Genomic DNA, 15,580 nt, shown 5'->3' on the forward strand with positions numbered 1-15,580 from the left:
GCCCGGGCGACAGAGCGAGACTCCGTCTCAAAAAAAAAAAAGAAAGAAAGAAAATAATTATGGTTTTTGCCATTGAAAGTAATTGTAAAACTGCAATTACTTTTGCACCAATCTAATCTTGTCTTTGAAGCACATAGAACTATCTGACTATCTGAAATTCTTGTTTATTTTGTGTCTCCCTGCCCCCCTACCCCTCCACACACACTGGACTCAGTTGGACACGCAGCAGAGATGGCATCTGCCTCATTCCCAGGGCTTGGCACAGAGTAGATGCTCAGTAAAGTTCACATTAAATGGTGCTGAGAGGCCGGGTGTGGTATCTCACGCCTGTAATCCCAGCACTTTGGGAAGCCAAGACAGGTGGATCACCTGAGGTCAGGAGTTCAAGACCAGCCTGACCAACATGACAAAACCCTGTCTCTACTAAAAATACAAAAATTAGCCAGCCGTGGTGGTGGGTGTAATCCAAGCTACTGGGGAAGCTGAGGCAGAATTGCTTGAACCCGGGAGGCAGAAGTTGCAGTGAGCCGAGATGATGCCACTACACTCCAGCCTGGGTGACAGAGTGAGACTCCGTCTCAAAAAATTAATTAATTAATTAATTAATAAAAATAAATGATGTTGGGAGTTGATCAGTTAGGGCAGAGGCTAACTCGCTTCAACACAGTCACAAGTGATTTAAATAACCAAAGCTTATTTCTGAGCATTAAGTAGGTTGTGGAGACATCACTGTGTGGGCCTGGGCCTGGGCCTGGCAGTTCCCCAGCACCCATCTGCTTCTGCCATGTAAGTGGCCACCTCACTTTCCCCTCAAATTCCATTGGCCAGAAATGGTCATATGATTCTACTGCAAGGGAGGCTGGGAAATGGTCTCTCCCCAGCTCTGAACTCTGGACAGAGAGGGCGAGAGGATCTTGCGAGGAGTCAGCCCATATCTGCCTTAGTGTCTTAAGGAGCATAGGAGAGGAAGGCAGCCTGAGGAGGGCAACCAGGAAGTCCCAGGGTCACCACAGCCCAGAGACAAAGGCTTTGGGGCAGTGATGCAGCTCCTAGGGGTGGCAGATGATCTTGGTAAGAGTCAAGCCCCTGGCCGGGTGCAGTGGCTCACGCCTATAATCCCAGCACTTTGGGAGGCCAAGACGGGCGGATCACGAGGTCAGGAGATCGAGACCATCCTGGCTAACTTGGTGAAACCCCATCTCTACTAAAAATACAAAAAAATTAGCCGGGCATGGTGGCGGGCACCTGTAGTCCCAGCTACTCGGGAGGCTGAGGCAGGAGAATGGCATGAACCTGGGAGGTGAAGCTTGCAGTGAGCCAAGATCGTGCCCCACTGCACTCCAGCCTGGGTGACAGAGTGAGACTCTGTCTCAAAAAAAAAAAAAAAAAAGACAAGCCCCTGTGGGGGCTGAGGTTTGGGGAGGAGGTATGGCTGTGTGGGTTGACAGTCCCCTGTGTCCTCAGGACGTGGAGCTGGCCGAGCGCCTCAACGCCAGCCTGGCCTTCTTCCTCAGTGACCTTCTGTCCCTGGTGGACCGGGGCTTTGTCTTCAGCCTGGTCCGGGCCCACTACAAGCAGGTAGGAGTGGGCTGGGCAGGGTGGACATGGCATGGATGGAAGGCGGAACAATGTTGACATTACTGCTGGCCACCCCTCTCCTGCAGGTGGCCACGCGGCTCCAGTCGTCCCCTAATCCGGCGGCCCTGCTGACCCTGCGCATGGAATTCACCCGCATCCTATGCAGCCACGAGCACTACGTGACCCTCAACCTCCCCTGCTGCCCTCTGTCGCCCCCAGCCTCGCCCTCCCCCTCTGTGTCCTCCACCACCTCCCAGGTGGGCTGGCTTCACTTCTGCCTCCTCTCTTTGACCTACAACCTCTCACCTTCAGTCCATCTCCTATGGTTCCCTCATCTCTGTCCCTTTCACGGTGGACCACTGCCTAGGTGAACTGACCCCTTATGTTTGACTTTTGACCTCTGACCCTTCACCTCTCCTGTCATTCTCAGCAATTTCCCAGGACTAACTTCTGATTTCTCTCCCCTAAATCCTAACTCCCAGCCCAGTGTTCCATGTGCTGTTTCTCAGTCCTCTGACTTTTGACCCCATGCCCTGTTACATCACAGATGGGTTAACGTCCACCTCTCATTTCTGGCCTTGAAACCCATACCCACCGTCACCTCCAGATGACTTAACCTCAGTCTCTCATCTGTGGCTATTAGCACCATGATTTCTGTCACCTCCAAGATGGCTTTAATGGTGACCTCCCACCTCTGACCCTTGACCGCTGGTATCCCCCGTTTTTACCCCACTCTCTGCAGAGCTCCACCTTCTCCAGCCAAGCCCCGGACCCCAAGGTGACCAGCATGTTCGAACTGAGTGGACCATTCCGGCAGCAGCACTTCCTAGCTGGGCTCCTGCTGACAGAGCTGGCGCTGGCCCTTGAACCTGAGGCCGAGGGGTGAGCAGAGGTCCTGTCTAGCCCCAGCGCAGGTGGGACAGTTCAGGAGCCATGTCCACCCTGTCCTGAGCACCCCATTACCCCACAGGGCATTTCTGTTGCACAAGAAGGCCATCAGTGCTGTGCACAGTCTGCTATGCGGCCATGACACTGATCCCCGCTACGCAGAGGCCACCGTGAAGGCTTGTGTGGCTGAGCTGTACCTGCCACTGCTATCGATTGCACGGGACACCTTGCCACGGCTGCATGACTTTGCTGGTCAGTGGGCCAGGGGAGGATGGGCTCACATGACCCAGGGACTTGGTCACAGAAGGCACAGGATAGTAAAGGTGGGAGAACACAGGGATATAAGTATAGGCATTAGGCCGGGCGCGGTGGCTCAAGCCTGTAATCCCAGCACTTTGGGAGGCCGAGACGGGCAGATCACGAGGTCAGGAGATCGAGACCATCCTGACTAACCCGGTGAAACCCCGTCTCTACTAAAAAATACAAAAAACTGGCCGGGCGAGGTGGCGGGTGCCTGTAGTCCCAGCTACTCGGGAGGCTGAGGCAGGAGAATAGCGTGAACCCGAAAGGCGGAGCTTGCAGTGAGCTGAGATCCAGCCACTGCACTCCAGTTTGGGTGACAGAGCGAGACTCCGTCTCAAAAAAAAAAAAAAGCATAGGCATTAGGATTAGCAGAGCAGGTTAAAGTGCTAGAACAGACTAGTCAAGTTCTAATTTCTCTGAGCCTCAGGTTTCGCCCCTGTAATGGGGACAGTAATAACACCAACTACTTCATAAGGTTATGTGAAAATGTGCGGGGCTGTAGTACTGAGATACTGTCAGCCTACAATAGATGGGAAATATTATTGTACCATTTATTATTTTCTTTTTTTTCTTTTTTTGAGATGGAGTCTCACTCTGTCATCTAGGCTGCAGTGCAGTGGCACGATCTCAGCTCACTGCAAGCTCGGCCTCCCAGGTTCACGCCATTCTCCTGTCTCAGCCTCCCAAGTAGCTGGGATTACAGGCGTCTACCACCACGCCCAGCTAATTTTTTGTAATTTTAGTAGAGATGGGATTTTGCCACGTTGGCTAGGCTGGTCTCAAACTCCTGACCTCAGGTGATCCACCCACCCCCCCCAGCTGGGATTACAGGTGTGCTGGGATTACAGGTGTGAGCCACCGTGCCTGGCCATGAGGGAAGACTTCTGAAATTTGAGACGGGGACAGCACTTACCAAGGCTTTATCTTTTTCTCCCTCTGTCCTTCCCTGCCAGAGGGTCCAGGTCAGCGGTCAAGACTGGCCTCAATGCTTGACTCAGATACAGAAGGCGAAGGGGACATTGCGGGTACCATCAACCCCTCTGTGGCCATGGCCATTGCTGGTGGCCCCCTAGCCCCCGGCTCCCGGGCCAGCATCTCCCAGGGGCCGCCAACGGTGAGTAGGGAGGCTTGTCCCCATAGACATCATCCCCTTGGAATGAGAGAAGCCAGGTATCGAGATACTGATTGGCCAGGATTCATCTCACATGGAGAAAATGGAAATTGACTTTGATTCCTCTCTGGCCCCAGGCTTCTCGCGCAGGCTGTGCCCTCTCTGCTGAGTCAAGCCGGACCTTGCTGGCGTGTGTGCTGTGGGTGCTGAAAAATGCCGAGCCGGCGCTCCTGCAGCGCTGGGCCACTGACCTGACACTCCCCCAGCTGGGACGTCTCTTGGACTTGTTGTACCTCTGCCTGGCTGCCTTCGAGTACAAGGTTCGAGGGTGTCGGCGGGAGATAATGGGGGAGGCAGGCTAAAGATGTACCCAGGGACCCAGGGTGCTGCAGGCTGAGTGGGAAGGGGTGGACTGTCTTTGTGCAGAAGCAAGGAGTGAAGTCAGAAATGCCTTTGTGAATAGAATTTGGAAGGTGGAGGCCGGGCACAGTGGCTCATGCCTGTAATCCCAGCACTTTGGGAGGCTGAGGCAGGTGGATCACCTGAGGTCAGGAGTTCAAGACCAGCCTGGGCAACATGGTGAAACCCTGTCTCTACTAAAAATACAAAAAATGAGCTGGCTGTGGTGGCACGTGCCTGTAGTCCCAGCTACTTGGGAGGCTGAGGCAGGAGAATCTCTTAAACCTGGGAAGCGGAGGTTGCAGTAAACTGAGATCATGCCACTATACACCAGCCTGGGCAACACAGTGAGGCTCCATCTCTGAAAAAAAAAAAAAAAAAGAAAGAAAATTTTTTTTAAAAGGCCTGGTGCAGTGGCTCACACCTGTAATCCCAGCACTTGAGGAAGCCAAGGCAGGCAAACTGCATGAACCCACGAGTTTGAGATCAGCCTGGGCAGCATGGTGAAACCCCATCTCTACAAAAAAATACAAAAATTACCTGAGCATGGTGGCACATGCTTGTAGTCCCAGCTACAGAGGTGGCTGAGGTGGATTGCTTGAGCCCAGTAGGTAGAGGCTGCAGTGAGCACTTTTTGCTAAGTGCTAAGAATTGAGAGGAAAAAGGCAAACTGCCTTTAAGCACAGGGGCCCGGAGGTGAGAAAGAGCACAAAGTAAGGGATGGGGCCAGCCAAGGTCCCACCGAAAAGAGCAGTCAACCTTGAATCCCAGTTCTCTGTCCCCATGCAGGGGAAAAAGGCCTTTGAACGCATCAACAGCCTCACATTCAAAAAATCGCTGGATATGAAGGCACGTCTAGAGGAAGCCATCCTGGGCACCATCGGAGCACGACAAGAAATGGTTCGGCGAAGTCGTGGTAAGAGGGTGACGTAGCCACGTGTCCCCATCCTACCAGCTGCTCCCACCTTGTGTCAAGGGACTCCATGAAGGGGACCATCCCTAGCTAACTTTCTGCCTCACATTTCCTGGAGAGAAGTCCACGCATCATCACCGTACACGTGCGCCTGTGCGTCCCCATCTGTCACTCGTGTCTGCCTCTGTGCATCCACCCGGCAGCCTTCTGCTCCACCCAGTGCCCTCATGGGTCAGCCCACCTGACTATCTCCATGCCTGTGCATTTCTCCTGATGTTCACGTGTGCCTGTGTTTTTACGCATCTGTGATCGTGCGCCCATGTGTCTCAGAGAGGAGCCCATTTGGGAATCCAGAGAACGTGCGCTGGCGGAAGAGCGTCACACACTGGAAGCAAACCTCGGACCGCGTGGACAAGTAGGTGTGGGCAGGAGGGAGTTTGCTGAGTTCAGAACAGTTCAGGCCGAGGTGTGAGGATTGCTTGACTCCAGGAGTTCAAGACCAGCCTGGGCAACATATGTGAGACCCTGTCTCTACCAAAAATTTAAAAATTAGCCAGGCATGGTGGCATGTGCCTGTGGTCCCAGCCACTCATGAGACTGAGGTGGGAGGATGACTTGAGCCTGGTAGGTTGAGGCTGCAGTGAGCTGTAATCACACCGCTGCACTCCAGCCTGGGCATCCGAGCAAGACCCTGTCTCAGAAAACAAAAACAAAAACAAAAAACAACAGCTTCCAGGGAGCCAGATCCCCCTGGGTTGCCAGGGGAAGGAGAGAGCTCAGCCATGGAGTAGGACCTTGCCCTGAGTGGGCCCCCAAGACCTCCCTTCCCCTTCCAGGACCAAGGATGAAATGGAACACGAGGCCTTGGTGGAAGGGAACCTGGCAACCGAGGCAAGCCTAATAGTTCTGGACACATTGGAGATCATCGTGCAGGTAGGGCTTGATCCAGCATCTGCTTTGGCTCTGAGCCCAACTGCAGTGCCCTGTGATCCCTGGTTCCATAATCCCTCTCCTTCCCTTTCCCTATCACCACCCTAGGCTCTAACACCTGGATTTCTGACCCCCTCCCCTCCAGACGGTGATGCTTTCAGAAGCCCGGGAGAGCATCTTAGGGGCAGTGCTGAAGGTTGTGCTGTACAGCCTGGGTAGTGCCCAGAGTGCCCTCTTCTTGCAGCATGGCCTGGCCACCCAGAGGGCCCTTGTGTCCAAGGTAAGCACCACTCAACAACCATGATTCTTAGAAAAACAGTAGAAGCTCTAGGCTGGGCACAGTGGCTCATGCCTATAATCCCAGCACTTTGGGAGGCTGAGGTGGGAGGATTGCTTGAGGCCAGGAGTTTGAGACCAGCCTGGCCAACACAGAGAGGCCCGTCTCTACAAAACATTTTAAAATTAGCTAAGGACTAGGCATGGTGGCTCACACCTGTAATCCCAGCACTTTGGGAGGCTGAGGCAGGAAGATGATGTGAGCCTAGGAGTTCGAGACCAGCCTGGGCAACATGGTGAGACCCTGTTTCTACAAAAAAGTTAATTGAGTGTGGTGGCATGCGCCTGTGGTCCTAGCTACTCGGAAGGCTGAGGATCCCTTGAGCCCGGAAGGTCAAGGCTACGTGAGCCGTGATTGTGCCACTGGACTCCAGCCTGGGCAACACAGTGAGAGCCTGTCTCAAAAAAAAAAAAAAAAAGGCTAGCCAGGCAGGGTCGTACACACCTGAGATCCCAGCTACTAGCTACTGGGGAGGCTGAGGCAGGAGGATGGCTTGAGCCTGGGAGTTGTGAGCTGTGATTGCACCACTGCACTCCAGCCTGGGAGACAAGAGTGAAATACTGTCTCAAAAAAAAGAAGAAAAAAAAACGTAGCTCATTCATTGAGCACTTACTGCGTGCTCTGCAACTCCATGGAGTAGACTGCTTTGCCACAGTTTACAGTGGAAGGAAGGCAGGATCAGAGTGGCCAAGTCACTCACCCAGGGTCACACAGCAAGGGGCTTAAACCAGGTCTGACTCCGAACCCAGTGGTACTTGGCCAAAGAGGACAAAACACAAACCCCTACCCAAGCAGTCCTCATTTGGGCCAGTCCCCTTCTGAGCCAGAACCGGGAGGGGCTGGACAGTGTCTGTCTGGTTCCCTGTGGGCAGTTCCCGGAGCTGCTGTTCGAGGAGGACACGGAGCTGTGTGCTGACCTGTGCCTGAGGCTCCTACGACACTGCGGCAGCCGCATCAGCACCATCCGCACGCACGCCAGCGCCTCGCTGTACCTGCTCATGCGACAGAACTTCGAGATCGGCCACGTGAGTGGGGATAGGAGGCATGGTCCACACATGGCTCTGGTCAGGGTGGCCAGCGGGGTCTCAGTGCCATACAGGGAGTGATGGAGGGGGAGGTAGTCACTGAGCATAATGGGCAGGAGGAGGGCTCAGAACGCAAGTGGGGGTCAGATGCCCTGGCTCATTCCTGTAATCCTAGCACTTTGGGAGGCTGAGGTGAGAGGATCACTTGAGGCCGGGAGTTTGAGGCTGCAGTGGGCCGTGATTGTGCCACCACACTCCAGCCTGAGCAAGAGACCTTGTCTCAAAAAAAGAAAAAAAAAAGAGGCCAGGCATAGCGGCTCATGCCTGTAATCCCAACACTTTGGGAAGCTGAGGCAGGTGGATCATCTGAGGTCAGGAGTTCGAGACCAGCCTGGCCAACATGATGAAACCCCGTCTCTACTAAAAATACAAAAATTGGCTGGGCATGGTGGCAGACGCCTGTAATCCCAACTACTCGGAAGGCTGCGACACGAGAATCACTTGAACCTGGGCGGCAGAGGTTGCAGCAGTGAGCCAAGATTGCACCACTGCATTCTAGCCTAAGTGATACAGCGACACACTCAGTCTCAAAAAAAAAAAAAAAGAAAAGAAAAAACAACTGGGCACGGTGACTCACACCTGTAATCCCAGCATTTCGGGAGGCCCAGGCAGGTGAATCACTTGAGGTCAGGAGTTCGAGACCAGCCAGGCCAACATAGTAAAACCCTGTCTCTACCAAAAATACAAAAATTAGCTGGGCATAGTGGCATATGCCTGCAGTCCCAGCTACTCAGGAGGCTGAGGCAGGAGAATCACCTGAACTCGGGAGACAGAGGTTGCAGTGAGCTGAGATCAGACCATTGCACTCCAGCCTGGACAACAGAACGAGACTCCATCGCAAAAAAATTAAAAATAAAAAAATAAATAAAGAATGTAAGGGCCATGTCGGCAGGTTGAGCAGACCCTGGCGTGGGGTCTGGGGTCTGAGACTCCCGGCTCCACTTTTCCTCCCGTCCCTGCAGAACTTTGCCCGTGTGAAGATGCAGGTGACCATGTCTCTCTCGTCCCTGGTGGGGACAACACAGAACTTCAGTGAAGAGCACCTGCGACGTTCACTCAAAACCATCCTCACCTATGCTGAGGAGGACGTGGGGCTGCGGGACAGCACCTTCGCGGAGCAGGTGACACCTGCTGGGTCCCCGTGCTGCCTTCCCTTCGTATAATCCCTGACGCCACCACCTTGGCTCCCTTCACTTCCTAATGCCCTCACTGGCCCCGGATGTTCCCCGGCTCCAGGTCCAGGACCTGATGTTCAACCTGCACATGATCCTGACGGACACGGTGAAGATGAAGGAACATCAGGAGGACCCTGAGATGCTCATCGACCTCATGTACAGGTGAGGCGGGCCAGCCGGCACCTTCAGCCGCGCCCACACCCCAACAGGTGCAGGGAGAACAGGGATGAGAGTAGATGTCTGAGAAGGTGAGGAGGGAGCAGGGGAGTGTACAGTCTCTAACAGAGGCAGGTGAGGGGGACAGGAGAGCATACAGGTGGGCAGACAGGTGAGGGGGACAGGTGAGCAGAAATGAGGGCACAAGTAAGGAGAGAACAGGTGAGCAAACAGGTAAAGATGCCAGAAGAAGGTACTGATGAGGATGACAGATGAGAGCCAGGACAGGTGCGGGGGACAGGTGAGGTGCCCACAGGTGAAGGGAAATGAGATCCAGAGACTAGACCTGTTGAGGAGTGTAGGAGGGGTGGACGGTGATGGAGATGGGGGACGTGGGGCATATGGGAGGGACAGGTGGATAGACAGGTGAGATGGCGCACAAGGAAGGGGAAATAGTTCAGGTGACTCAAGTTTCCACAGGTAGAGTCAACTCATGAATGGAGGGTCAAGTGAGAAATGAAAAGGTAGGGCAGGGGAGTGAAGGGACAGACAGGTGAGGGGTTGGATAAGCGAAGAGACAGGTGAATAGAGGAAGTGGGGAGATGCTACACAGGTGAGGAGACAAGGAGAGTAGGATGGATGGGTGAGGAGACAGGTAAGTGGGAAGACAGGAAAAGGGTTGGACAGGCAGGTGAGTGGGTGAAGAAATGGACAGGTGAGGACACAAGTGAGGGGATGGACATGTGAAGACACAGGTGACAGGACAGACAGGTGAGGGGATGGACAGGTCAGGAGGTAGAGAAGTCAGGAGGTGGACAGGCGAGGAGACAGGTGAAGGGATGGTGAGGGGGTGGACAGGTGAGGGATGGACAGACGAGACAGGTGAAGGGACGGACTGGTAAAGAGATGGCCAGATGAGAAGATGAATAGGTGAGGACATGGACAGATAAGGAGACAGGTGAAGGGATGGCCAGGTGAGATGAACAGGTGAGGGGGTGGACAGGTGAAGAGACAGTGAGGGGTGGACAGGTAAAGGGATGGACAGATGAGGGGATAGACGGGTGACAGGGTGGACATGTGAGGGGATAGACAAGTGGGGGATAGGCAAGTGAAGGGATGGACAGGTGAGAGGGTGGACAGGTGAGGGGATGGACAGGTGAAGTGACGGACAGGTGAGTGGGTGGACATGTGAGGGGATATACAGGTAAGATAGACAGGTGAGGGGGTAGACAGGTGAGGAGATAGGCAAATGAGAGGATAGACAGGTAGGACAGGTGAGGGGTGGATAGGCGAGAGGGTGGACAGGTGAGGGGTAGGCAGGTGAGGGATGGACAGGTGAGGGGTGGACAGGTGAGGGGTGGACAGGTGAGAGGGTGGACGGGTGAGAGGCGGATAGGCGAGAGGGTGGACAGGTGAGGGGTGAGCAGGTGAGGGGTGGGCAGGTGAGGGGTGGACAGGTGAAGGGATGGAGAGATGAGAGGGTGGACAGGTGAGAGGGTGGACAGGTGAGGGGTGGGCAGGTGAGGGGTGGACATGTGAGGTGATAGACAAGTGAAGGGATGGACAGGTGAGGAGTGGACAGGTGAGGGGATAGACAACTGAAGAGATGGACAGGTGAGGGATGGGCAGGTGAGAGGGTGGATAGGTGAGGGGGTGGACAGGTGAGGGGATAGACAGGTGAGTAGGGTACAGGTAAGGAGACTGACTGGTCAGTGGGAGACGGCAGGACAAGTAAGGAGAAAGATGACTAAAGGAATATGTAAGGTAGGCAGGGGAGGAGACAGGTGAAGACAGATGACTGGCCAGCAGGTGAGAAAACAGACGAAGGGGAAGACAGGTGAGGGATGGCCAGGTGACGGAATGAGTGAGGGGATGGGGTACAGGTGAGGAGATTGGCTGGTCCTTGGGGCAGATATGGGGGTAACCAGTGAAGGGGGTGGACAAGTGGGAGGCAGGTGGGGAGGACCAGGTGAGTCCCCTCCTCACATCCCCCTCACCTGGACTCCAGAATTGCCCGGGGCTACCAGGGCTCGCCCGACCTGCGGCTGACCTGGCTGCAGAACATGGCCGGGAAGCATGCGGAGCTGGGCAACCATGCCGAGGCCGCCCAGTGCATGGTGCATGCGGCCGCCCTCGTGGCTGAGTACCTCGCCCTGCTTGAGGACCACCGCCACCTGCCCGTGGGCTGTGTTTCCTTCCAGGTGAGAGGCCAGGGGGCGGCAGGCGGTGGGCAGCACTTGTGCAGTGGGGACGAGGGTTTGATGCCATCTCTTCTGCCCCAGAACATCTCATCCAATGTGCTAGAGGAGTCCGCCATCTCCGACGACATCCTGTCGCCTGACGAGGAGGGCTTCTGCTCCGGAAAGCACTTCACTGAGCTGGGGCTGGTAGGGTTGCTGGAACAGGCAGCCGGCTACTTCACCATGGTGAGGCCTTGGGGACTGGGTGCAGGAGAGGGGGCTCGGGCCAGGGAGGCACCATCAGATCTGCTTCCTAGACCCTTCCAGCAGGGGATTTAGAAAGAAGGAGAATTGGCCAGGTGCGGTGGCTCACATCTGTAATCCCAGCACTTTAGGAGGCTGAGGCAGGCAGATTATGAGGCCAGCAGTTCAAGACCAGCCTGGCCAGCATGGTGAAACCCTGTCTCTACTAAAAATACAAAAATTAGCCAGGCGTGGTGGCACGCAGCTGTAATCCCAGCTACTCGGGAGGCTGAGACAGGAGAATCACTTGACCCAGGGAGGCAGAGGTTGCAGTGAGCCGGAATTGCGCCACTGCACTCCAGCCTGGGCGACAGAGTGAGACTGTCTCAAAAAAAAAAAAAAAAGCAAGAAGGAGAATTGGGTTTCTCAGAGGCCCTGTTACTCGCCTGTGTCTCCATGAGACCCTTGATGCAGGCTTGATATAGCAAGCCTTCCATACACTGGAGATGCTTTCAATTTTCCTTTCTTTTCTTTTTTCCTTTCTTGTTTTCTTATTTGTTTGTTTGTTTTTAACAGAGTCTTGCTCTTTTGCCCAGGCTGGTGTACAGTGGTGCGATTATAGCTCACTGTAGCCTCGAACTCCTGAGCTCAAGCAATCCTCCCACCTCAGCCTCCCAAGTAGGTGGGACTGCAGGCATGTGCCACCATGCCCGGCCAATTTTTAAATTATTATATATATTTTTTTCTTTGTGATATTTTGTGAGACAGGGCCTCCATTCTGTCACACAGGCTGGAGTGCAGTGGCGTGATCATGGCTCCCTACCACTTGGGCCTCCAGGGCAGCTCAGGTGATTCTCCCACCCTGGCCTCCTGAGTAACTGGACTGCAGGCACACATCACTAGGCTAATTTTTTGTATTTTTTTGTAGAGATAGGGTTTTGCCATGTTTCCCAGGCTGGTCTTGAACTCCTGAGCTCAAGTGATCTGCCCACCTCAACCTCCCAAAGTCATGGGATTACAGGTGTGTGCCACCAAATCCTGCCAATTTTTAAGTTTTTGATAGGGAGTCTTACTATGTTGCTCAGGCTGGTCTCAAACTCCTGGCCTCACTCAGTCCTCCCACCTAAGCCTCCCAAGTAGCTGGGACACCCAACATCTCTTGAAACTTTCTATATTAAAATAAAAATGGGTCGGGTGCAGTGGTGCATGCCTGTAATCCCAGCACTTTGGGAGGCTGAGGCAGGAGGCTCACTTGAGGCCAGGAGTTTGAGACCAGCCTGGGCAACATGGCAAAACCCTGTCTCTACAAAAAATACAAGAAACTAGCTGGGTGTGGTGGCATGCACCTGTAGTCCCAGCTACTCAGGAAGCTTGAAGCGGGAGGATCACTGGAGCCCAGGAGGTTGGAGCTGCAATGAGTTGTAATCGTGCTGCTGTACTCCAATGTACGTGACAGAGTGAAACCGACATGTCTCAAAAAATAAATAAAATAAAGATTTGGGATATTCACATGCATCTTCAAGTTGGAGAAGCTCCAGCTTAAAGCAAATCCCAGACTGGGCGCAGTGGCTGACTCCTGTAATCCCAGCACTTTGGGAGGCCGAGGCGGGTGAATCACCTGAGGTCAGGAGTTCAAGACCAGCCTGGCCAACATGGGGAAACCCCGTGTCTGCTAAAAATACAAAAATTAGCCGGGCATGGTGGCAGGCATCTGTAATCCCAGCTACTTGGGAGGCTGAGGCATGAGACTCGCTTGAACCCAGGAGGCGGAGGTTGCAGTGAGCTGAGATCATGCCACTGCACTCCAGCCTGAGGGACAGAGCAAGGCTCTGTCTCAAAAAAAAAAAAAAAAAAGCAAATCTCAGTTATTTTCCCACCACTCCCACAAGTACCTGCTGTGCACCCCTTCCTGATAAAGACCCTTTTATAAAACTCGTATCCCACGTGGCCAAGTTAATGGTCATCCTTTAATGTCATTAATGTCATTTCATTGCACTCTATATTTAGATGTCCCAGATCATCTCTGATGTATCTTTTTTGGGGTTACTTGGTTTGAATCAGAATCCAATAAGGGCCCACAATGGCTGTGCCTGATCTGTATCCTAAGTCTCTCTTTTTTTTTTTTTTTTTTTGAGACAGGGTCTTACTGTCTCACCCAGGTTGCAATGTGCAGCCTGGCTCACTGCAGCCTCAATGTCCTGGGCTCAGGTGATCCTCCCACTTCAGCCTCCCGAGTAGCTGGGACTATAAGTGCGCACCACCACACCCAGCTAATTTTTTTTCTTTGTTAATTTTTTTCTTTTTTTAAAGAGATGGGGTCTTGCTATGTTGCCCAGGCTGGGTTTGAACTCTGGGACTCATGCAACCCTCTCGTCTTGGCCTTCCAAAGTGCTGGGATTACAGGTATGAGCCAGCATGCCTGGCAACTGATTTTCCACTGTTGAAAAGGAGTTTTCGTCTTTTTTTTTTTTTTTTCCCTTTTTGTGGAGAACGGGGTCTTGCTGTATTACCCAGGCAGGTCCCAAACTCCTGGTCTCAAGCTATCCTCCCACCTCTGCCTCCCTGAGAGCTGGGATTATAGGCGTGAGCCACCGCGCCCGGCCGAAAAGGAGTTTTCTTCTCTAGTTTGCTTGTTTGTATGAGGGCAGGTGGTAGCTTCTACATTTGACTTGCAGGAGCCCTGGGGCCTTTGCTCCGTGTGTTTTTCTGGTTTGTGTCGGGCTGGCTGTGTCCATGTGATGTCACTCTGTTTCTCAGTTCCTCACATTTTGGGGAACTGGCATTTACATCTGAGAGCTCAGCGAGATTCAAGGTCACACTTGAAGTCAGGTGTTCCAGTCAGATTTCTTCTGTGGTGCTGGCCCTCTAGTGACACTAGTGACATTGTTTTCTTTTTTTTTTTTTTTTTGAGACGGAGTCTCGCTGTGTCGCCCAGGCTGGAGTGCAGTGGCACGATCTTGGCTCACTGCAAACTCTGCCTCCCGGGTTCACGCCATTCTCCTGCCTCAGCCTCCTAAGTAGTTGGGACTACAGGCGCCCACCACCACGCCCAGCTAATTTTTTGTATTTTTAGTAGAGACGGGGTTTCACCATGTTAGCCAGGATGGTCTCGATCTCCTGACCTCATGGTCCGCCTGCCTCAGCCTCCCAAAGTGCTGGGATTACAGGCGTGAGCCACCGCGCCCGGCCGACATTGTTTTCGTTATTGTCACTCTGCTGGATTCTTGGAGACAAAGTCCTCAGAGGAAGGGCTGAATGCGGTGGCTCATGCTTGTGATCCCAGCACTTTGGGAGGCCGAGGAGGGCAGATCACTTGAGGTCAGGAGTTCAAGACCAGCTTGGGCAACATGGAGAAACCCCATCTCTACAAAAAAAAAATACAAAAACAGTAGCTGGGCATGGGCTCAGTGGCTCATGCCTGTCATCCCAGCACTTTGGGAGGCTGAGGCAGGCAGATCACGAGGTCAGGAGTTTGAGACCAGCCTGGCCAACATAGTGAAACCTCGTCTCTACTAAAAATACAAGTATTAGCCGGGCATGGTGGTGGGCACTTGTAGTCCTAGCTACTCGGGAGGCTAAGGTAGAAGAATCGCTTAAACCCGGGAGACAGGTTGCAGTGAGCCAACATCACACCATTGCACTACAGCCTGGGTGACAGAGCAAGACTCTTGTCTCAAAAAAATAAAAATTAGCCAGGCACGGTAGCAGGCGCCCGCAGTTCCAGCGACTAGGTAGGATGAGGCAGGAGAATTGCTTGAACCCAGGAGGCAGAGGTTGCAGTGAGCCGAGATCATACCGCTGCACTCCAGCCTGGGCAACAGAGCAAGACTCCATCTAAAAAAAAAAAAAAAAAAAGGCCGGGCGCGGTGGCTCAAGCCTGTAATCCCAGCACTTTGGGAGGCCGAGACAGGCGGATCACAAGGTCAGGAGATCAAGACCATCCTGGCTAACACGGTGAAACCCCGTCTCTACTAAAAAATACAAAAAACTAGCCGGGCGACGAGGCGGGCGCCTGTGGTCCCAGCTACTTGGGAGGCTGAGACAGGAGAATGGCGTGAACCCGGGAGGCGGAGCTTGCAGTGAGCTGAGATCCGGCCACTGCACTCCAGCCTGGGCGACAGAGCAAGACTCCGTCTCAAAAAACAAAAAACAAAAACAAAAACAAAAAAACCCGGGTGGGGGTTAGCGGAGGGATAGCATTAGAAGAAACACCTAGTGTAGGTGACGGGTTGATGGGTGCAGCAAACCACCGTGGCACGTGTATACCTACGTAACAAAACTG

General features: G+C 53.5%; 1 protein-coding gene across 1 annotated transcript in view; it reads left to right on the plus strand.

The window, feature by feature from the left end:
- The window catches only part of DOCK6 (dedicator of cytokinesis 6), a 66,727-nt gene that overhangs the window by 45,097 nt on the left and 6,050 nt on the right, over positions 1–15,580 (plus strand). Inside the window, exons 23-37 of the mRNA XM_026455625.1 lie at positions 1,449–1,578; positions 1,665–1,835; positions 2,321–2,460; positions 2,549–2,718; positions 3,723–3,883; positions 4,018–4,200; positions 5,069–5,195; positions 5,523–5,607; positions 6,029–6,125; positions 6,268–6,402; positions 7,332–7,484; positions 8,507–8,665; positions 8,781–8,881; positions 10,884–11,076; positions 11,158–11,301. Of these exons, the coding sequence (XP_026311410.1) occupies positions 1,449–1,578; positions 1,665–1,835; positions 2,321–2,460; positions 2,549–2,718; positions 3,723–3,883; positions 4,018–4,200; positions 5,069–5,195; positions 5,523–5,607; positions 6,029–6,125; positions 6,268–6,402; positions 7,332–7,484; positions 8,507–8,665; positions 8,781–8,881; positions 10,884–11,076; positions 11,158–11,301 (2,149 nt within the window). The remainder of the gene's footprint in view (positions 1–1,448; positions 1,579–1,664; positions 1,836–2,320; positions 2,461–2,548; positions 2,719–3,722; positions 3,884–4,017; positions 4,201–5,068; positions 5,196–5,522; positions 5,608–6,028; positions 6,126–6,267; positions 6,403–7,331; positions 7,485–8,506; positions 8,666–8,780; positions 8,882–10,883; positions 11,077–11,157; positions 11,302–15,580) is intronic.

This window comes from Piliocolobus tephrosceles, chromosome 21 (genome assembly GCF_002776525.5).
Source record: "Piliocolobus tephrosceles isolate RC106 chromosome 21, ASM277652v3, whole genome shotgun sequence".
Taxonomy (NCBI): domain Eukaryota; kingdom Metazoa; phylum Chordata; class Mammalia; order Primates; family Cercopithecidae; genus Piliocolobus; species Piliocolobus tephrosceles.